The sequence below is a fragment of the Adiantum capillus-veneris genome, chromosome 2 (genome assembly GCF_014529385.1).
Source record: "Adiantum capillus-veneris isolate H3 chromosome 2, ASM1452938v2, whole genome shotgun sequence".
Classification (NCBI taxonomy): Eukaryota; Viridiplantae; Streptophyta; class Polypodiopsida; order Polypodiales; family Pteridaceae; genus Adiantum; species Adiantum capillus-veneris.
The window spans coordinates 22,027,128-22,050,849 of NC_140932.1; the positions used below are offsets into that span (position 1 = coordinate 22,027,128).

Consider the following 23,722-nt stretch of genomic DNA (forward strand, 5'->3'; position numbering starts at 1 on the left):
TCCCTTTCACAGAGGAAGAAGTACAACAAATACGGCAGAAACTGCTGGATGAGCAAGAGAGCCAGGAAAGAGAAAGAAAAACAAAAGCAGACATGGACTTAAAGGGCAAACCTGCATCTCTACCAACCAGCCCTAAACCCAGCCCACAGCCATCACCACCGCCCTCACCACCTCCTAGCAGCCCCCCACTAGAAGATAAGGAGGCTGAAGACAAAGCAGAGGAACGGCAAGGAGAAGAGCAAGAGCAAAGGCAAGAGCCGGAGCCGAAAGAAGAGGCTAAGCCTCAAAGTGAGCAAAAAGAATTCAAAGATTCTTACTATGCATTTTTGGACCTGCTAGCTGCAGGATATACGAAGGAAGAAGCCGCCACAGTCGCATTCGACTTGGCGAGGACAGGGCCTAAAGAACAGATGCAAGGCATCAGGCCAGTGGAGTTAAAGGAAATTGCTACAGGCACAGTGGACCTGCACCCGCCCTCCAATGACTGGGATGTGGTGATGACAAAGCTAACAGGATTGAGAGCACAATCCATGGCTTCAGAGAAAGAGATGACAACTCTCAAGGCCACTGAAGAAAAGATCAAAATGGAACTAGATTCTCTGCAAGCACAAAGTCAAAGGCAAAAGGAGAGAGAAGCTGACCTACAAACCAGCTTAGCAAGAGCACTACAAAGCTGCCAAGAAATGGAGGAAGCCAATCGAGAAGCCGCAAAAAGAATGCAAGCAGCTGAAGAAGAGTGTCAGCAGCTCAGCAAGTCACTGCTAGATGCCGAGAAAGAAAGAGATAATCTGACACTACAGCTGGCAAAAGAATCGAAAGAAGTAGAAGCCATGAGGAACGCCAAGGAAAGAGCATAGATAGATCAAGAAGCAAGCCAGGATGAGGTCTTAGAGACCAAAGACCAACTCAAGGTCAAAGATCAAACCATCCAGAGGCTGCGAGCATCACCTACTAGAGTCAGAGCTACTAGCTCGACTCAAATCATGACTGAGAGTCAACTCTATGAAGAGCAAATGCAAGAACTTCAGAAAGAGCTGACTCTAGAGAAAAAGCAGAGATTGATGATGGCAGAAGGCTCTATAGTCATGCAAACGAGAATGGAAGAAGGCCAAAAGCCCTGCAAGAAGAAGTAGAAAGCATGAAGAGAAAGCTCGAGGAGGCGGAAAGAATAGACGCCGAACTTAATGACCTCCTCGTGAATATGGGCGAAGAAGTTGAAACGGAAAAGCAAAAACTCCTCAGGCAAATTGAGGAGTTGAAAGGCCAGCAAGGAGGAGAGGCAGAGAGCACAGGGCCAGCCGCCAATGAGGGCATTGACCTAGAAAATGTGGCAGATCCAGTGGACACGCCTATGCAAGAGGAAATCCTAGAAGGATACTCTCAAGAGCCACAGGATCTCACACAAGAGGAGGAAGAAAAATTCCGTAAAGCAATAGAGGTGGAGCTCAGAGACACCACAAAGGAAGCCTTGGAGTGGGAGCAGAGGGTCTTCAAATCTATGACCATTCAGAAAATCGACGACAGCAACCTTAGGCGCGAGTGGCTTCAACCCTCTCTCCCATATCCATTGCTGAAATATGAGGCAGCTACCATAAACAAGCGGATCAGAGAAGAGCCAGCTGTACCTCTTTACAATGCAGATACCTCAAAACCTGAAGGGGTCAAGCTCATTGTGGATTCTGATTCTCAACCAAAGTGGAGGAAGGCCTGGCTTACAAAGTACCCACAATACCTAATCCACTTGGTACAGGCACCTAAAAATATCAGAGACAACCTCAGCTTCTGTCCTCTACCAAGGATTAGGACATGGAAAGCATAGGAAATTTTGCAAAGAAGCCAACACAATTGGCTGAACTACCCCAAGCTACCAGGCTTGAAGGCAGGTGAGAGAATAAGTGTCCAATACATGGTGAAAACTCTAACGAGCGTCATAAAGTTGTTCACTGGCTCACCTGACCTTACATGCATTATGATGAGGAAAATTTGTAGAACCATCTTAGCAGTGTTCGAGACCTTCAAGCCAGGCCAGGTGACCTACAGCATCTTCTTCTTCGAGGATACATACAGATGCGTTTATGATCTGTCAGGTCAGCCTTCCAAGGAGATGATACATGCACTGTATCAAAGGATAATGTTTCTATCATCCTATCACCTCAAGGCTTTCGAAGAGGCGTTCTACACAGGCTTCTTCACCATAAATACTGACATTTTTGGCCCAACAATGCTGAACCTGCATGCCAGATACAAATCTCTGCTAAAGATGCGAGAAACTATACGATGAAGCAGCAGATCAAGGCCATGTTGGGGACGACATGAGCAAGGAGGGGGGGAGTGTTAGAAGCTGGACACACCCCACGGCATCTAACTATTCGGAGGATTATTATTTTGTAACTATTCATTCATTGAGGAAAACTTGATTTTTGACCTTGTAAATATTGGGACTTACAGAAGTTTCCAGATTGTATCCCAGTTTTGATAGTTAGATCAAGTAGATGGTTGATTTTGGAACTTTAGGGTTTGAGAATTGTAAGGTATATATACCACTTTTTGACCTTAATGAAAAAACCTTTTGTCATTTTAAAACAAGTTTTGAAGTCTGTGAGTGAGCGTACTGTGTACGAGAGAGAGAGTGTGAGCTTCATTTTGACGCTACGTCTGCTTCGGTGGTCGGAATCGAGTGCGGAGAAGTGCAGCGTGTTGCCCCCAACGAGAGCTACGCGCCGATACCTACATTGCGCGCGTACGGTCTGGTTTTGCGAGCTCCTTCTACGAGCTTCATCGGGTATTTGGGTGAGTATACGTTGTCCGATTTTGCATTACAGCATATCCACGCGTTCACATCGAGTAGAACTACACATTAGGCACTTTAGATTTTGGAAACGAAGACCAGCAGATTTCGGCCAAACATCCTACGTGTTTCTGCACCAGGTGTTTTGGGTCGGGATTTTGGTTCATAGACCTTAGGGAGAGCGACCTATTGGTATTAGTAGGATCTCCTCCAAGTTCTATGGTGTTTCGAGATTATTTGATGGGTGTTCGACTCTAGAAAGCGTTGTAGGAAGTTTCCTCTTATGCACTCTTGAAGGTTGTGACTTAGACAATTGGTAGAGACCTCTGTAGGAATTAGTTAGGAGTCGCTCGAGTGTAGGATGACACCTTATGCTTGCTTCCACACGCCTGCGGGTCGAGCTTCGTCCTTAGCTGACATTACATGTTAGGTGAGTTCTCACTGTACTGACGTCCGTCGCGGCGTATCCGTCCAACACAGTTTCACTTCCAGATTGTCCATGTTTAGGGACAAAAGAATGTGGTGGCAGATGCTTTGTCTCGGAAGCCATTGGTTCTGGCTATTTCCGCGATACATCATAGGAGCTTCGAGGATATGGTCGACCAATATGCCACAGATACAGATTTTGCAGACGTTTTCACACGGATACGGGATAGGGAGACGGGAGCGGGATATTCCATTCGGGATGGCTACTTGATGAGAAAAACCATGTTGTGCGTTACACAGCCGTTAAGGGAAAAGGTTATGACTGAATGCCACTGTCCACCTTTTACGGGTCACCGCGGCATCGCTACCACCATGAGAGGGGTAGAGAGATATTTCTTTTGGCCGAGACTCAAGAAGGATGTGGAAGAGTTTGTGCGCAGTTGCTTGGTATGCCAGAAGGTCAAGTTTGACACGCATAAAGCACAGAGATTGTTACAGCCTTTGCCCATACCCACCCGCCCCTGGGAAAGTATTGCAATGGATTTTATTTTTGATCTCTCAAGAACACAGAGTGGTCACGATGGTATCTGGACTGTTATTGATAGATTTAGCAAGCAAGCTCATTTCATTCCAGTGACGAAAACACTCAAGCTGGATCACTTAGCGAGACTGTTTGTGGCCCAGATCTTCAGATTACATGGCATGCCTGAGACGATTATCTCCGACAAGGACCCCAGATTTACGAGTTTGTTTTGGAAGGCAATTTGGGAGAACATTGACACGCGGTTGCAGTTCTTGTCATCGTTCCACCCGCAGACTGGCGGGCAATCTGAGATTGCTAATTCAGTGGTTTTAGATTTGTTGAAGTCTTATATCTCGGATCAAAAGACTCGATGGGAAAAGTATCTACCTTTGGTGGAAATTGCCTACAATAACACGATACACTCTTCGATGGGGAAGGCGCCATTTGAGATTGTTGAAGATGCTGTGAAGGTTCCACCCTTCCTAAGCACGAAAGATAAGATGTTTGAAGCGGATGAGTATACGCGCGACTTAGACACTGCTTTTACCAAGGTCCGCGAGGCTTTGCAGAAATCTCAAGAACGATAGAAAAAGGCAGCGGATCGCCATTGTCGCGATTTGAAATTGAAGGAGGATGATTGGGTGCTCTTACGTTCTGAGAAGGCACGCCTGAGAAAGAAAAAGGGAAAGAAGAGGCTTTCTCCAAATCTTAGTATGCGATACTACGGACCTATCCAGATTTCTGAAAAGATCAATGATGTCTCCTTCCGAATGAAACTGCCTAACACTTGGAGGATTCACAATGCATTTCATGTGAGTCTCTTGAAACCTTTTAAAGGTGATGTGCCCGACGATGGGGAGCCTGATGAGCAACCCAAAGCGGAGGAAAACGAGGAGATCCTTGTTCCTGAACAAATTTTGGCACATAAGGACACAAAGTGTCACGTGACACATCCAACCCTATGTGTCCGTGGACAAGCTACAGCACGACAAGGGCTCAGTCAGTCCAGATTTAAGAGTGTTCTGGCACTTTTGTTAGTCTATTCGCAGACCGTGCATGCCTAGGCACTTAGAGTAGATGCATATCCTCCGGTTGCACACAGCTTCATCATAAGCATTCCCATCAGAATCCTTCAGGGGAATTTTCCAATGCATTTAACCTATTTTCCCTATTTTTGACATTTTTCACTTATTAATTTAAGTGACTTTAAGTAGGTAGGGCAAATTGAGTAAGTTTGTCTATAAGCAAACCTAGGCTAGCACTAATTGGCAGAAGAACAAGGAGAACACAGGCCGCAGGTTCCCCCTCTTTCTCTCAGCAAGATTCCCCCCTTGGTGGTGTTTTTCCTCCAAGCAAGATTCCTCAGCATCTAGCGTTTTTCAGCCAAGTCTCTTCGCCATAGACCACCAATCTGCTGGCGTTTTTCATCCACAGCCTCATCGCCACAGTTCCCCCCTTTGCTGGCGTTTTTCAGCAAGATCCTCATCACCCTAGACTCCCAGACACTAGCGTTTTCAGCATCGCCAAAGCCTCAGGAATTCAGCCATTAAGAACTAGCCCAATCAGCGTTTTTGGAGCACTTTCAAGACCGCAAATCTGCGTTTTTTAGGGCAGCCGAAGACACGAAGAACCTGCAGCAAAACAGCGTTTTTCCTTGCGTTTTTGGCAGCAACAGATTTCAGCCATTGGTGTTTTTGGACAGCAAATAAAGTGCATCAGTTTTCAGCTCTAGAGTCGGTCTCGTCATCCCCGTCGTCGACATCGACATAGCCTACACTTGCATCAGCCTCATGCATCCACTTTGTACCAGTTTGTGCAATCAATAGTAGACCACTCTCGCCAACGAGAGTGGGGCCTTCGGAGGAGGGTTTTTCAACATCTCTGGTGTCGTATTCTCTTCTCTCTCTATCTCTCAGTCTCATACACTTTCTCGCACTGTGTCCATTCACTTTGTGTGTCCATTGCACTCTCTCATTAAGAACCGAAGGCTCTCCCTTCCATAAGAAAAGGAACCTTGAGCACAGTTCGGAGCAATCATCTTGAGCAAAGTTCAAACATTCATTCCGCTGCACCTTACATTGGTATCAGAGCTTTGGCAATGTTCTGTATCACTCAAGGACAGAACCACAAGAATCACAAGAGATTTTTTTTTGCTTGTTGAGGTCGCACGAACCCAAGTTCATGCGGGCGTGTCGATTCCTAATCGTGTTTTTGAAGAGTGACAGGAATCCCAGGAAAGAAGGTGTAAGGTGTAGTGAAATGATTGTTTGCGCTTTGCTCAAGATGAGTGCTCCGAACTGTGCACAAGGTTACTTTTAGTTCTTATGGAAGGGAGAGCCTTCCGTTCTTAATGGAAAATGCTATGATCACAAACAAAGTGAATAGACACTGTGCGTGCAAGTGTATGAGACTGAGAGATAGAGAGAGAAGAGAGATACGACACCAGAGACGTTGTAAAACCCTCCTCCTAAGGCCCCACTCTCGTCGGCGAGAGTGGTCTACTTGTGATTGCACAAAGTGGTACAATGCGTATGCAATGGAATGATGCAACTTGGGACTATGCCGATGACGACGACGGTGATGACGACGACGACTTTAGGGCTAAAATATGTGGTCTTCTATCTGCTGAATTTCAGGACTGTTTCGGTGGCTGAAAATGACTGTTTTGGCTGCGTTTTCGATGGCTGAAAATGGGGGTCTTCTGCAACCAACTAGGGCTGAATCTGCTGCTGTCCAAGAAGGCTGAAAACGCTGTTCCTTTGCTGCGGAATGGGCTGAAAACCAAAACGCTGGCAGATTTGCTATCGCTAGCAAAAACGCTAGGCTGTCTGGGAACTTCCGGCGATGGCAGCAATGGAAAACGCTAGGGGATCTGGTACTGCTGATGGCGATGATGCAAAGCTGAGATCGCCAAGGCTTAGTGCTTGATGCGGTGGAAACCTGCTAGGGACAGAAAACGCTAGGTTGAATGTGGTCTTGGCGATGAAGAGGAAATCTGCAAACGCTAGGTTCTTGATGGGTTCTTGCTGAGAAGGTGTCTGTTGAGCGGGGAGCTCCTGCTGCCTCTTCTGCCATTTAGTGCTAACTTGGGTTTGCTTATATATTAACTTAGCAAAATTGCCCTACCTACTTTTATTGGAAAGTCACTTAAAAATAATAAGTGAAAAATACCAAAAATAGAGAAAATAGACTAAATGCACTGGAAAATTCCCCTGACTAAATCTGATGGATTCTGAAGGGAATACTGATGATCATGTTGTGTGCAACCAGAGGATATGCATCTACACTAAGTGACTGGGCATGCACGGTCTACGAATAGACTCACAAAAGTGCCAGATCACTTCTAATCTAGACTGACTGGACTGACTGAACCCTAATCATGATGTAGCTTGTCCACGGACACAGAGGGTTGGATGTGTCACGTGACAGGAGGGCTTGTCCAACCTCCCCTTGTGCCTCTTTTCACTCATTGAGAGCGGATCGTGCACTTACCGGCCGGCCAATCAACGTGAGGTGGTAAAAAGCAACCTTGGTGTGAGCGCAAGGCCGCCAAGGGGTGCGCCCGCGGAAAAGAGCAGAACTCGGGTGAAGAGAAGATCCTTCTCTAGCACAGATTGCAAGCAAAAGAAGACCCTCAAGAACCCAAGTTCCTCGTGAACTTAAGAATCAAAGATCATAGTGCATGGTCATCACCCAAAGCGGAATGGATACTTTGCATACGGGTGGTGAGCATGGGAGTGGCGAAGAAGAGTTTTCCCCCCTAGGAGGTTTTCCCGACCCTCCCCCTTCCCAATCTACGCCACGAGTTGTACCAAATCCTATGGAGACGATGGTCAAATCGATGATAGAGATGATGGCACAACAATAAGAAACGACTCACGTTGCGATGGCACAACTAGAAAGAAAAGCAGAACAACAGGACGTCTTGGAGCGTGAGCGTGATCAAGCGCGCTTGGCGGCTGAAGAACGACAAGCCGAGCGTGCGGTACAGAGTGAACAACGCATGCAAGAGTTGGTCCGACACATTCTCGCTTCAAAGTTCGAGCCAGCCAAAGATGTTGGTAGTTCCTCAAGTGGCGCAAGCCGTGATTCAGACTCCAACAACCCAGTCACAGAGAAGTTGACTTTCAGTTAAGTATGATGGTAAGATGGATGCTACGGTTATTCATTCTTGGTTGCATCAATTTAATGCTTATTTTGCGACAACTAAGAAGAAAGGAAATAGCAAGGTTTTGACGGCAGCTATGTACCTTGCCGGTGATGCCATCAATTGGTACCACCCATGGCAAGAGGCATGGTTAGCCGCGAACCTAGAGGAAGCCGACGAATTCACGCCCCTTTCCTTCAATTGGGTTGATTTCCAAGACAAGCTCAAGGCGCGGTTTATGCCACCTCAATACCTCACACGATTGAAGGACGATTGGTGCGCTCTCAAGCAAAATGGTATGCCAGTTATGTCTTTCTCTAATCGTGTTTTGCAGCTAGGTACCCAATTACGCAAGTCGGATGATGAGCGCAAAGATGCATTCCTTTACGGATTAAAAGAGTATATCAAGTATGATGTCGAGGTGCTCAATCCAATCGATCTCAACAAGGCGGTAGCGATTGCTCTCGCACAGGTGATGAAGCACAACAAGGGAAAGCCCAAGGAAAACAAGACTTCAACAAGTACCTTTCAGACTTCTCAGATCCCTCACAACGGTAAGAACGGTAAGAATGGTAAGAACAGTAACTCTTCTAATCAATCTTCCAATAGTCTCTCAGAAAAGAACTCTCAAAATGAACCTAAAGGTAAGGCTAACACAATTGCTAAACCTAAGCTCACTCCATATGAAAAGGTAGCACAAGGAATTTTAGGAGGATACATCATGTCGAAAGAGCAAAGCACTTATTCTAAGGAAGGTCGTTGTTTTCATTGTCACATTAAGGGTCACATAAAACGAACATGTCCTAAGCTTGACTCTAATGATTCTAAAGAATCCACAAAACCCACTTTCTCTGTCAATGCAATCAATGACAACACAAGTGTGCCCCAAGTTTCTCCTGACCCTCCCATTGATGAGTCTCTCATTAAATGTTATGGTCATATGACGGGGCAGCATTTTGTCCTATTGTTTGACCCAGGCACTATGCATGATGTGATCAGTCCCTCTCTTGTTGAGAGAGCGCGCCTAGAGGTTAGTCAAAAATCTCCTCTCGAGGTCTCTGGCTTCGCTCCCGGTATGGACTCTCTCATCACGAAAGAGTGCCTTGATGTATTGTTTACAGTTCAACAAGCTGCTTTTCGTAGAAAAAATTGTCTCTCCTCTCTCAGGATGTGATGATTTTGGGCATTCGATGGTTTCGTGAGCATAACCCTCTCATTGATTGGGCAGAAAATACATTCACTTTCAATGTCAAAAGTGACTCTCCCATTGTCATTCGTGGAGAGCAAGTTGTCCATTCTCCATCTCTCATTGCAAATGTGCACGCGAAGATTGAACGGATTCAGGAAAAGGAGACTCTTCTTCTCCAAAGCATGACACATAGGATTTGCATGTTGATGAGCATGATGATTTGGATGCCAATGACAAGCATGATGATTTGCATGATCAAGATGTGATTTCTCACAAGCATGATGATTTTCATGAAGATGATGTGATTGTTCACAAGGATGATGTGTTAGTTGATACTTTCTCTAGTGAAGCTAACCTCATTGCAGATTCGATCAATCACGAAGAACCGATCTTGGCTCTTGAGCCTAGGTCCCAAGAACCCCCTCAGGAAGAACCGGTCTTGGCTCTCGAGCCTAGGTACAAAAAACCCTCACAAGAAGTACTATGTGTTCGAATGATTCGTCAGCACGCATTGATCGAGTGTTTCATTCGTGATCGTTTCCTGTATTTTAGTCAATGTCTTTATGTGATCCCTTTTCCTAGGCATGACATATTGTACGTTGAGCACGTTTCACTCATAAATGAGCACGAATGTATGCGGATTGTTCATGAAAAGCTAAAAAGTATGCATTCAAGGAAGTCACGTTCTATGTCTCTTCCTTGGCACGACACAGTTGTAGAAAGAACACATGAAAGTACAAGCACCAAGCATGGGCATTTCCGTTGTGAATCGCCACAGTTGATTGCTTTAGATCAGAAGAGAAAGATTCGATCTCATTGTTTGGCACTCCGTCTCTTTGTTCAACTACATTGCATGCACAGTCTTTGAGGAAGACAAGATTTTTTTGAGTCACTTTACATGGAATAGGTATGTTCATGTTTTTGTGTTGGAAGTGGTTTCAGGAATTTTCAACCATGGAGATTCTTGAAGAAGGAAGAAGCAGGCCTCTAAACGAAGTTGAAGCATCGAAGGAGCCCCAGAAGACTTTGTGTCGCTTTCGCACGGCCCAAAGAAGCAAGCGTTGCAGACCTTTATGAAGTTCAAGTACCGCACGACCCACACATCAGAGTAGGACGGCAAAGAGTCCCTTCCAGGATTCCGGATGCTATTGGCGATCTCCCTCGACGCCATACAGTTCAGTACCAGTACCTCACTTTGAAAAGAAGGGGATGTCACATGACACATCCAACCATATGTGTCCGTGGACAAGCTACAGCACGACAAGGGTTTAGTCAGTTCAGATTTAGGAGTGTTCTAGCACTTTTGTGAGTTTGTTCGCAAACCGTACATGCCCAGGCACTTAGATGCATATCCTCCAGTTGCACACAACATGATCATAAGCATTCCCATCAGAATCCTTCAAGGAATTTTCCAGTGCATTTAACCTATTTTCCCTATTTTTGACATTTTTCACTTATTAATTTAAGTGGCTTTTGTTGAAAAGTAGGTAGGACAAATTGAGTAAGTTTGTATATAAGCAAACCCAGGCTAGCACTAATTGGCAGAAGGGAAAAGAGCTTTTGCTTTCAGGATATTGCTTTCAAGCTTTTGGGGCTCTGCTTTGGCATCCCTTGTAAACCTTTAAATAAGTGGCTTGGGCCCTCACTTCTCAGAGCATCTGGATGCAGAGTCTGAGAGTGAACCCCGAGTCACTCCCTTGTACTTTGAACTGAATTAATATAAAAAGAAATACCGAAAGGGGCGCCAGTCTTTGGGGCCAATATCTCTAGGCACGGAACTCCGCCGAGCCAGTGCAAATCTATTGTGATCTGTGAATTGTTTGAAGTGGTTATTTGGTGCTGTCGCGATTGATTCTTGACTTGGAGTGTCCAAGTCTGTTACAGTGGTATCAGAGCACGGCCGATTTCTCTTCTACGGGAAATGCGATCCCCAATTTTTTTTCCCGCGGCACCTATGGCTTCACGCAAGGATCAGTCGACTCCCTCTGCATCTAGAGATACGGACAGGGATCACAATGAAGATCCAGACAGAGAATATAGCCCGCCTCGGCCTACTCAGGCGGAGCAAAGAGAGATGACGCGTCGTCAATTGATCGGCGATGCAACGAAGATGATGCTCAGTTTTGCGAAGGATCCGAAATTGGCAAAATATATGAGCAAGACTTCTTTTCAGGAAGTGCATGCGCAGTGGCAGAAAACCACTACACCACCCCTGAAACCCGCTCTCAAGAAACCTTCTGATCACAAACAGTATACAGAGAAGGAATTACAAGAGGTGGTTGATGCACGGATTGCCCAGATTTATGACGCGCAAAAGAAAGCCAAAAAGCAGAAGAAAAGCACTGACTTCCCGGGATATTTGGGTCGTCAGTCAACTTTTGATAAGGCAAAGAAACAGAAGAAGTGTGTTCGATTTAAAGGAGTACCCAGTTCTTCTTCTTCTTCTTCTGACAGTTCTTCTAGCTCTTCAGATTCGAGCGAAGAAGACAGAAAAGGTAAAAAGCGAAGCAAGAAACAAAGCTTTGGAAAGGGCAAGAAAAAGGCAAAGAACGCTAAATCTCGCCCAGAGCCTGACAGTTCTACTGAGGACTCGTCTACAGACAGCTGAGATTCTGATGATAGAAACTTCTATGCGAACAAGAAGAATTTTTACAAAGCCAACCAGTATGACTTTCTCGAAGATAAAAGCAAGAAAGTCCGAGAGTTTAAGGAAGGTGGCCACTCGATCAAGTTTGATACTTTTTCAGGATACTCAGATGCTTCGAAGGCTTTGTCTTTTATACAGCAGTTTGACATTGCTTTCGCGGAAGGACGCTATTCAGAGCACTCCAAGATTCGGAGAGCTACCTCTTACCTTAAGGGGAATGCTCGTACTTGGTGGTCCACGCTTCTTTTAAACAAGACTGCGCCAGTTAAATGGCTGAAATTTAAAAATCTTTTTATTTCTTCTTGGTTGACGCAAGAATATGAATGAGATATACGAGCTTGGAACCATCTTCGGATGACCAAGAAAGATACAATCAATGCTTATTGTGAAAGATTCTGGAGCTCTTTTCTACCCGCCTCTTCATTCAAGAAGATCTCGTTCAGAGAACAGATTGAGCGGTTCACCTTGGGTCTACCTACAGCGATCTGAGATCACTGCTTGGAACAGAAGTCAGCTTCTATTCAAGAGTTGATGAGTCATGCGAAGCGGGGCTTTGCCATTCACTCTGGCAATCTGACCTACCCCACAGATGAGGGCATGACACAACGAGCCGAACAGACTTCTGGGAATGAAAGTAGAAAGAAAAAGAGCAACCCAGAGAAAAAGGATGCACGACCCAAGCTTACTCCTGAGGAGAGAGCTCGCCTCATCAGAGAGGGGAAGTGCTTTGGATGCGGGGAACAGGGACATATCTCCGCGAAGTTCCCTAAAAAGGCACAGAAAGAATAGAATGATAAAGACGACGACAGGCTTGAGAGTTCAAGAGCAGCTGAGGAACGTGGCAGAAAAGGCAGATAGAAAAGCAGAACTGGTACCACATGGCGTGGGACCCGCACCGAATCTAGCCAACTTCTTTTCACTTGGAATTGGCAGCTCGATTTGGAACTACGCCCGACAGACTGACGCCACAGGCGGAGGTAGTTCGACTGGCACCCGGATGGGATGTTGCCATTACACCGAGCATTGGCAAACTTCGTTTGCAATGACAGGGGTGTTCAGGGCACGCGAGTGACGTTCTACTCAGGATCCCTTGGTACCACAAGAACTACGCCGTGGTTGACTACCGGGCAAAGAAAGCGACTTTGATAAATGAAGGGCTTAGAGATTGTACTTGATGAACTTCAGTTTCTTACTCATTCTTTTGGGAGAGAACTGAACGATGGATAAAGGTTGAATATGTTTTGACCCGATCAAAAGAACGCCAAGATTTTTCTCTCCACTCATGCCGATTGCTTTTTAGAGGGCCTGAAAAACAAACCATTGATCTGATACCTAGAAGCACGCCACCAAACCGGCCACCTTACCGTGTGAGCCGAGTACAGAATGAAAAGATTATGAACCCAGTGAAAGACCTCTTGGAAAAGGGTCTTGTCCAGCATAGTACTTCACCGTATTGCTCTCCACTGTTGTTGGATTTGAAGAAAGACAGATCTTGGAGAATGTGCATCGACTATAGCGCTCTTAACAAAATCACCATCAAGAACAGATTTTCGATTCCTAGAATCGATGATATACTCGACAGGTTACAAGATCCTCGTGCTTTGGCAGGATTGACTTGAAGAGTGGATATCATCAGATCCGAATCGCGTCGGGAGACGTCTACAAGACAACCTTTCGGACGACTTTTGGTTATTTGAGTTTTTGGTGATGCCTTTTGGCTTACCAATGCTCCTGCGACATTTAACCGGATGATGGACAGGATTTTTCGAGAGTACAGGCTATTTGTTGGCACTTTCTTTGATGATATCATTGTTTTCTACAAGAATGAGGCAGAACACAGAGATCATCTGCTTCAGAGATACACTTTTTTTGGGATACTTTGTCTCAGCAGCAGCAGAAGTGCAAATGGATCCGGCCAAGATAGACACTACCCGTGATTGGCCCGATTTGAAGAATGTTCATGAAGTTGAAAGCTTCTTCGGACTGTGCTCGTACTACATACGGTTCATTCGAAAGTTTGCAGAGGTTGCTTCCCCTTTGCATATTCTTGATACAGAAAGGAGTCCCTTTCTCGTGGGGATCCACAGAGGTGACTGCCTTTCAGACATTGAAACAGAAATTGACTACAGGACCAGATTTGACTTTGCCGGACTTGCAGTAGTCATTTGAAGTATTTTGTGATGCTTATGGTCGTAGTCTGGGTGCGGTCTTGATGCAAGAAGGCCATGTCATTGCTTACGAGAGCCAATTGTTCTCTAGGCCGGAGATGACAACACAGATTTATGAGAAAGAGCTTTTGGTGGTTATCCATGCTCTTACTCAGTGGAGGAATTACCTACTCGGAGCGGATTTTACTGTCTTTACAGACCATCAAAGTTTGCACTACTTCTTGCCACAAAAGCAGCTTTCGGAAAAGCAGATGCGGTGGGCGAACATCTTGTCACAGTTTCACTTCCAGATTGTCCATGTGCAGGGATAGAAGAATGTGGTGGCAGATGCTTTGTCTCGGAAGCTGTTGGTTCTGGCTAGTTTTGCGATACATCATAGGAGCTTCGAGGATCTGGTCAATCATTATGCCACAAATACAGATTTTGTAGATATTTTCACACGGATACGGGAGGGGGATACAGTAGCTGGATACTCCCTTCGGGAAGGCTACTTGATGAGAAAGACTATGTTGTGCGTTACACAGCAGTTGCGGGAAAAGGTTATGACTGAATGCCACTGTCCACCTTTTACGGGTCACCGCGGCATTGCTACCACCATGAAGGGGTAGAGAGATACTTCTTTTGGCCGAGACTCAAAAAGGATGTGGAAGAGTTTGTGCGCAGTATGCCAGAAGGTCAAGTTTGACAGGCATAAGGCACAGGAATTGTTACAGCCTTTACCCATACCCACCCGCTTCTGGGAAAATACAGAAATGGATTTCATTTTTGATCTCCCGAGAACACAGAATGATCACGATGATTTTCCGATTACATGGCACGTCTGAGACGATTGTCTCCGACAGAAACCCCAGATTTACAAGTTTGTTTTGAAAGGCAATTTGGGAGAACATGGGCACGCGGTTGCAAGTTCTCGCCATCGTTCCACTTGCAGACTGACGGGAAATCTGAGATTGCCAATGTGGTTTTAGATTTATTGAAGTCTTGTATCTCGGATCAGAAGACTCAATGGGAAAAGAACTTACCTTTGGTGGAATTTGCCTACAAAAACAAGATACACTCTTCGACGGGGAAGACGCCATTTGAGATTGTTGAAAGTGCTGCAAAGGTTCCATCCTTCCTGAGCACGAACGATTAGATATTTGAAGCGGATGAATATTCGCGAGATTTGGATACGGCTTTTGCCAAGGTTCGCGAGACTTTGCAGAAGTCTCAAGAACGGTAGAAAAAGGCAGCGGATCGCCATCGTCGCGACTTGAAACTGAAGGAGGATGATTGGGTGCTCTTACGTTTTGAGAAGGCACGCCTACGAAAGAAAAAGGGAAAGGAGAGGCTTTTTCCAAAGCTTAGTATGCGATACTACGGACCTTTCCAGATAACTAAAAAGATAAATGATGTCTCCTTCCGATTGAAACTGCCAGATACTTGGAGGATTCACAATGCATTGCATGTGAGTCTCTTGAAACCTGTTAAGGGTGATGTGCCTGATGATGGGGAGCCTGATGAGCAACCCGCAGTGGAAGAAAACGAGGAGACCCTTGTTCCTGAACAGATTTTGGCACATACGGATACGAAGAAAGGTAGAGTCCGAAGGCGGCTCTTGGTTAAGTTCAAGAACTTTCCTGCATTTTATGCGAAGTGGATGGAGGAGGAGGACCTAGCAGATACTCCTCGGATTGTGAAACTTTACCTCGATGCTTTGGTTTAGCATAGTCTACTCCAAACGGAACCCAGAATTCAGCTTGGCCACAGATCTGGTACAGTGGGATGCACAAGAGGGGAGTCACTCCACTCCTTTGTCAACAGATGCCTTGATTTTGATACTAAAGTCACTGATGTCTCTTTGAGCTTCAGGGATACTGAGAGCTGACAATATTCTGCTGGATGACTTTATGAAATGGAATTCCTGATAATGATACTGATTTGTTCTTGACTTCTTTTGAGTGCAGAAACTGATAGACGAAATGACTGCAGCATTTTGGTCTGATTGATCTCGAATAGACATGGTTGCAATAGGGGTTAGTCAATCGGACATCAATGAGGTCCCGATTGGACCTAGATGTAATTGCTAACTACATTGCCGATAAATCATGGTCTAAGATCCGAATGAATGTTGAATGTCATGTGATGTCCTGTGATGTCGTGTGATGTAACTGTCGATTTGGTACATGTGCTAGATGTGTGTCCCTAGTACGTAGGTACTAACAGTCAGTGTCTGCTAAGACGGTTTATGGCTTTTGTGAGTTTTGCTGACGTAATCGCGGTCGTTTACAATGCTTTCAAGAGGGGGGTATGTCACAAAGTGCTGACGTGGCGGACAGCAGAAACCCTAATTTTGGCCAAAAACCCTAAAATTCTTGCAAACCCTAATTTTTGCCAAAAACCCTAATTTTTGAAAATCACGGAGGTGAAGGAAAAAAAAAATTTGGATATTTTTGAGTGACGCAAATCTCAGCTTTTGCTCTCATTGAGAGAATTTGCTTTTGCTTTCAAAAGCTCTCTGTGAGGGAGGGAAAAGAGCTTTTGCTTTCAAGCTTTTGGGGCTCTGCTTTTGGCATCCCTTGTAAACCTTTAAATAAGTGGCTTGGGCCCTCACTTCTTAGAGCATCTCGACGCAGAGTCTGAGAGTGAACCCCGAGTCACTCCCTTGTACTTTGAACTGAATTAATATAAAAAGAAATACCGAAAGGGGCGCCAGTCTTTGGGGCCAATATCTCTAGGCACGGAACTCCGCCGGGCCAGTGCAAATCTATTGTGATCTGTGAATTGTTTGAAGTGGTTATTTGGTGCTGTCGCGATTGATTCTTGACTTGGAGTGTCCAAGTCTATTACAGTTCCCCCCTTTGCTGGCGTTTTTCAATAAGATCCTCATCGCCCTAGACTCCCAGCACTAGCGTTTTCAGCATCGCCACAGCCTCAAGAATTCAGCCATTAAGAACCAGCCCAATCAGCGTTTTTGGAGCACTTTCAAGACCGCAAATCTGCATTTTTTAGGGCAGCCGAAGACACGAAGAACCTGCAGCAAAACAGCATTTTTCCTTGCGTTTTTGGTAGCAGCAGATTTCAGCCATTGGCGTTTTTGGACAGCAGATAAAGTGCATCAGTTTTCAGCCCTAGAGTCGGTCTCGTCATCCCCGTCGTCGACATCGACATAGCCTAGACTTGCATCAGCCTCATGCATCCACTTTGTACCAGTTTGTGCAATCAATAGTAGACCACTCTCGCCAGCGAGAGTGGGGCCTTCAGAGGAGGGTTTTTCAACGTCTCTGGTGTCGTATTCTCTTCTCTCTCTATCTCTCAGTCTCATACACTTTCTCGCACTGTGTCCATTGCACTCTCTCATTAAGGACGGAAGGCTCTCTCTTCCATAAGAAAAGGAACCTTGAGCACAGTTCGGAGCACTCATCTTGAGCAAAGTTCAAACATTCATTCCGCTGCACCTTACACAAAGAATAAAGGTAAAGTCCGAAGGCGGTTCTTGGTTAAATTCAAGAACTCTCTTGCATTGGATGCGAAGTGGATGGAGGAGGAGGACCTAGCAAATACTCCTCAGATTGTGAAACTTTACCTCGAAGCTTTTGGTTTAGCATAGTCTATTCCAAATGGAACCCAGAATTCAGCTTGGCCGGAGATCTGGTGCAGTGGGATGCACAAGAGGGGAGTTACTCCGCTCCTTTGTCAACAGATGCCTTGATTTTAGACACTAGAGTCACTGACGTCTCTTTGAGCTTCAGGGATACTGAGAGCTGACAGTATTTTGCTGTATGACTTTATGAAATGGAATTCCTGAGTATGAAACTGATTTGTTCTTGACTTGTTTTAAGTGCAAAAACTGATAGACGAAATGACTGCAGCATTTTGGTCTAATTGATCTCGAATAGACATGGTTGCAGTAGGGGTTAGTCAGTCGGACATCGATGAGGTCCCGACTAGATCTAGATGCGATTGCTAGCTACATTACCGATAAATCATGGTCTAAGATCCGAATGAATGTTGAATGTCATGTGATGTCTTGTGATGTCTAGTGATGTCCTGTGATGTCGTGTGATGTGACTGTCGATTGGTACATGTGTTAGATGTGTGTTCCTAGTACGTAGGTACTAACAGTCAGTGTCTGCTAAAACGGTTTATGGTCTCTATCTACTTTGCAGGCATAATCGAGGGCGATTACAATGCTTTCAAGAGGGGGGTATGTCACAAAGTGATGACATGGCTACCAGAGAAACCCTAATTTTTGCCAGGAACCCTAATCTACAGAAACCCTAAATGGCTGCAGAGATGGCTGAAGTGGCTGGCCGTACGCTTGCTGATGTGGTAGCCCGCAGATTGCGGCGGAAATTACGGAGGCTGCCGCTTTTGCTTTTCTACGCAATTGCAAGAAAGAGAGAGAGACAACTTTTTGCTTTATTCAAGGGCTCAAGAGAGCTTGAGAGAGAAAAGCTGGAATTGCTTTTTTTTTACAAGCTTTTGATTTTCGGCTTTTGGGGCTCTGCTTTTGGCATCCCTTGTACCTTTATATTTGTGGCTAGGCCACTCACAACTCAGAGCATCTGGACGCAGAGTCTGAGTGTGAACGCTTGCCCGCACTCTTCTACTTTGAACTCAGATTAATACAAAAAGAAATACCGAAAGGGGCGCCAGTCTTTGGGGCCAATATCTCTGGGCACGGAACTCCGTCGGGCCAGTGTGAATCAATTGTGAACTGTGAACAGTTTTGAAGTGGTTATTTGGTGCTGTCGCAGTAGATTCTTGACTTGGAGTGTCCAAGTTTGTTACAAAAAACCTCCTGGTGGGGAAAATTCTTCACCACCACCTCCATGCTCATCACCTTCACGCAAAGTATCCATTCCGCTTCCAGTGATGACCATACACCGAGGTCTTGGGTACTTAAGTCCACAAGGAACTCAAGTTCTTGTGGTTCTTTCTTGAGTCCTTGAGGTTCTTAAGTTCTTCAGGTTCTTGAGGTCTTTCTTTACCTTGCAATCTGTGTCAGAGAAGGCTTTTCTCTTACCTGAGCTCTACTCTTCCCTACTGGCGCACCCCTTGGCGGCCTTGCGCTCACACCAAGGTTGCTTTTTCCCACCTCACGTCGATTGCCCGGCCGCTAAGTGCACGGTCCGCTCTCAATGAGTAAAAAGAGGAACAAGGGGAGGCCGGACAAGCCCTTCTTTCTTGGGTTACTTGTCACTCTTCGAAAACACGATTAGGATTCGACACGCCCAAGTGGACTTGGGTTACGTGTGACCGCAACAAGCAAAAAAGTTTCTGTGGTTCTTTCCTTGAGTGATACAGAACACTGTCAAAGCTCTGATACCAATGTAAGGTGCAGCGGAAGGGAATGCTAAACTTTGCTCAAGATGAGTGCTCCAAATTGTGCTCAAGGGTTCCTTTTACTTACGGAAGGGAGAGCCTTCCCTTCCTTTAGTGAGAGAGTGCAATGATCACAAACAAAGTGAATGACACTGTGAATGAAGGTCCTGAGACTGAGAGAGAGAGAGAGAGAGAGAGAGAGAGAAAAGAATACGACACCAGACGGTTGTCAAACCCTCCTCCAAGGGCCCCCCTCTCTATGGCGAGAGAGGTCTATGCTATTGATTGCACAAATCTGGTACAATGGTCTAGATGCAATGGACTTGCCGACGATGTCGACGACAATGATGACGACGACGAGACGGGCTGAAATCTGAAAACGCTAGGGGGCTGAAATCTGCAAATCTGCTAACTGCTACATTTTGACACTCTGTCCGTGAGGACGGCGATGGCGACGACACAACGACGATGCGCTGAAAACGCAGATGCTGAAATCTGCGGACAGCGGGCTGAATCTGAAAACGCTGGCTGATCTGACGATGTGGCGAGGAACTGCTGCGGGTAGGTGAGGTCTGCGAGACTAGGGGCGGGATCTGCTGTGTCTAAGTGCTGAAAACTGAAAACACTGATGCTAGGGGCTGATCTGTCACCGGGAATCTGCAAAACGCTGATGCAAGATGCAAAAACGCCAGGGCTGATCTGGAATCTGCAAAACGCCATGGCTGATTGGCGGAAGAGGGCCATACTCGGCTCCCAATTCCTCGAAAAGATGCCGACTCCCGCTAAGAACGTTCGTTAGTCTCCTCACTCGTGCCAGTAGATGAAACAGTTTCCTCTCTACCAGGTTCACTGTCGGAATCCATGTGTGTTGTGGAAAAGGGGTCCGATCCTTCATAGAAGAAGAATCATTTGAGCTTTGATACCACTGTAATAGACTTGGACACCCCAAGTCGAAGATATACACCAACTCATGAGAAAACTGCAAACAACTGAGCTGAACTTGAAAAGAGGGAGAGTGAAGAGGAGAATCAACACCAAACGACGCAGTTCCGTCCCCAGACGCACTGGCCCAAAGATTGGCGCTATATTTCTTTATTATTATGCTTCACAAAGTACAATGTCCAAGGGTCCTCTCCTTGGCGATGCTCCCAAGCTAATCAGCAAAGAGTGAAGCCCCGAGCACACTTATGAAGACCCTTGGCCTATCCAAAAGCAGTTACATGAAAAGCGTCACAGTTGAAAGCATCAAGGTCCAAAAGAAAGCGTCGAGTGGGCTGTCCATACACGCTGCCACGTCAACTTGCTCTTCCGCAATTCGCGGGCCAGTTCGTACGGCATGCCATGTCATCAGCTCTACACAATTTTGCGCCCTCCTCAAGGTTTTAGGTCCCTCGGCGGGTTCTGCACGTTCGGAAGGGTTAGGGTTAAAACCCTAACCCCAGTTCGTACGGCATGCCATGTCATCAGCTCTACGCAATTTTGCGCCCTCCTCAAGGTTTTAGGTCCCTCGGCGGGTTCTACACATTCGGAAGGGTTAGGGTTAAAACCCTAACCCCTTTAGGCCTCTCGGCCATAAACTGTAAGTTGGAAAACTCTTCTGCTTCTTTAGGTCCTTTCACTCGGATTCTGTCCTCTAGGCTATGCCATGTCATCACTTTGTGACATTCACCCTTAAAGGAAAGTGCAAGGTATAGACCCATGGTAGTCACCCACAAGACAATATATCCATCAGCTCCATCATGCATAGTATTGACTAAATATGACGACATACAATAGTACGTGTAGAACTCAGTACTAACATATGCTCTCAAACACGACACACACTACACACCTATAGTAAGGGCACAAATCTCCAAAAACTACAAACATCATGTACATTCTTCGATGTAGGCCAATCTCAAGTCGCCACCACTTAAACTAGATCCATGCTACCACCCTTGGACAAAAAAATGTGTCCCAAAAAGTAAAACTCTAACAGAAAGAACTCACTCTTCTTTTCGTTAATCATCAATCTGTGTTCACGCACTACATTGAACACGTACAACAAATGCTCTCGATGTCGGAATTGGAGAAAACAAAAATGTGCCCACAAACTGTCTAAGCTCCCCTTTCATAACATGGCATGGGGGTGAAGTGGAAAGGATACATCTTGAAGATTTAGAATTGCTCTCCCCTTGTGGATGCCTAGTGGAGGATGGAGTGGGAACTACAAAGATCACCGAGAACTCTTAGAACATTATCAAGAAGTTCTACAGTTGGAGACAATTGTTTAGAATCCAGAGGATGTAACTAGGCTCACTGCCATTGTATAGTCTACGAATTCAAGAAACATATTATTTTTGTGCACATATGAATTATTTTGGATCCGGTTGCCTTTTTAAATTCTCGGTACAGATGGCGTTCTCAGGCCTTTGTTTACATGTTTAAATAAGTCCTAAATGATTTGCCATGTCCGGACGATTGCTGGACAAGTTGGACACTCGTGCTGTAAAGTTCTCTGGACGCAGATTGGACCTGTGGATGGAAGGAGTCCAAGCATCTATCCGGCTGCTAAAGAGTTCTTGAGCGGGGGCACGGGGTTAGGATTATTAAAACCTTAACAGTCCTGCCAATATGAACTGCCCAAAGAGTCCCTAAATTAAAAAGAAATCGTGGTGAAAATACTTTCTACGGATCCAGCCAGACTTAAGTTCATGTTCCTGGTAATGTCGTAAAAGGATTCTTCTATTTCGTCTACCTAGTTCTTTAGTTACTGAAATGAAGGAGGTTCGCCAGCATAAGGTGGAAGCAAATGGGGAAAGAAATAGGTGCCGAGTCCAGGTAGAACTACCTCCAATGTCAGCAAAACCTTGTTCTCCATGAATCAAGTTTGTGTCATATACACAAAAAGGATGGTTGAGTATGGTAAAATCAAATTTTGTTAGTTGCCCTATATTGTAGACTAACAGAACAGAATTTGCCAACATTGACAGGTTTATGCCAAACACTTCTACGGTACCTGGAGACCCAATAAAGTGGGAGAGGCAGAAATAGAGGCAGACGGGTCAATATTGACGGTCGCCTGCTGCAAAGAGATTCCCGCAAGGGGCTGCTCTCTGTTCAATACGTTTGCTGCCGAAAGTTGCTGGAGCAGAAGAACGAGTAGAAGATGGAAAATTGCCATGCAAACGAAACCAGGAGAATGCGCTTGTCTGCTGCTTGTTACCTGCCAAAATCCACATTTGACTGATTTGAGAGCTTTTTGCCTTTGACAAGCAAGGCGGAGTCATCGAGGGCCGGCCGTACAAAGTCCTGCAAAGCTGAAATTTTACATAGACCTGACGAGGCCTGCGAGCCTCATATGCGAGGGCCCACTACGTCCATGCCAAATGGCATGGGTATCTATCTATATAAGTGGTAGTCACACGTGACATAGTTATCTGTAACTCAAACCTTGCCATGGTTAGTAGAAATATGCTCGTGCTTTTGCAATTACGCCAATTTGGGCATTGTTACACAATTCTACAAGGGAGACCTTTCAATCAATTGGGTACTTGACTTGCTTTTGTTGCATAAAGTGAAGCATTTGCCATGTGTGAGTGGCGTGGACGGACAACTTGGTACTAACATATGTTCTCAAACACAACACACACCGCACGCCTATAGTAAGAACTAGATCCATGCTACCACCCTTGGACGAAACAATGTGTCTCAAAAAGTAAAACTCTAACAGAAAGAACTCGCTCTTCTTTCTGTTATCACCAATTTGTGTTTGTGCACTACATTGAACACTTGCAAAAAATGCTCTTAATGTCTAGCTTCAAAATTGGAGAAAACAAACTTGTGCCCACAAACTGTATATGCTCCCCTTCATGCCATACCATGGGGGTGAAGTGGAAAGGCATGGAGAGAGAGAGAGAGAGAGAGAGAGAGAGAGAGAGAGAGAAATGAAATGAAATGAAATGATGTATTAACGTCTTCAAAAGGCCAAAGTGGCCTATGAGACAAAAGAGTTTACAAATGGTAAATCTGATACAATGTTTGTGTAAATGACTGAAAAACTGAAATTGAACTGAGCTAAAGTGAAATCAAACGAAATGAAATAGGATGAAATGAAATGAGGAATCAAGATTCTATCCTATGATATCCAGCATCGGTCTTTGGCAGAGCTCATCAATGTCCTCCTCAGTTGAGTACTCTGACTGGGCGTCTCCCATGTCGTGCCAGAATAGTCTGGAGACTCTGATGCAGCTTCCACCGATGTCTCGATGACCCTCGCAATCGTGGGCGTCTGGATTTCCCAAGCTCAATGGCCCTGGTGATCAGTGTACCTCTGGTGCAGGTGGACTCTAAAGTCTGATCTGATGTCTACTCCTTTGAATGTCACGCATGTAGTCTAAAAAAATCAGTGACCTCCCTCTGTGAGTGTCTCCTACTATCTGGTCTCCTCAAGAGGTTCTCCCTATGTCTGCGCAACTCCAATAAAAATAGCCCAAGGCATCTCTAATCTTGATATCTCATAACTTTGGCCATTGGTCCAAAACCCTC

At 45.4% G+C, this 23,722-nt stretch overlaps 1 protein-coding gene across 1 annotated transcript in view; it reads right to left on the reverse strand.

Moving 5' to 3' along the window:
* The window catches only part of LOC147462489 (nucleotide pyrophosphatase/phosphodiesterase-like), a 145,259-nt gene that overhangs the window by 120,511 nt on the left and 1,026 nt on the right, over positions 1 to 23,722 (reverse strand). The window contains exons 2-3 of the mRNA XM_086493680.1: positions 22,401 to 22,420; positions 22,194 to 22,319 (exon numbers count right to left, since the gene is read on the reverse strand). Coding sequence (XP_086349806.1) covers positions 22,194 to 22,319; positions 22,401 to 22,420 — 146 coding nt within the window. The remainder of the gene's footprint in view (positions 1 to 22,193; positions 22,320 to 22,400; positions 22,421 to 23,722) is intronic.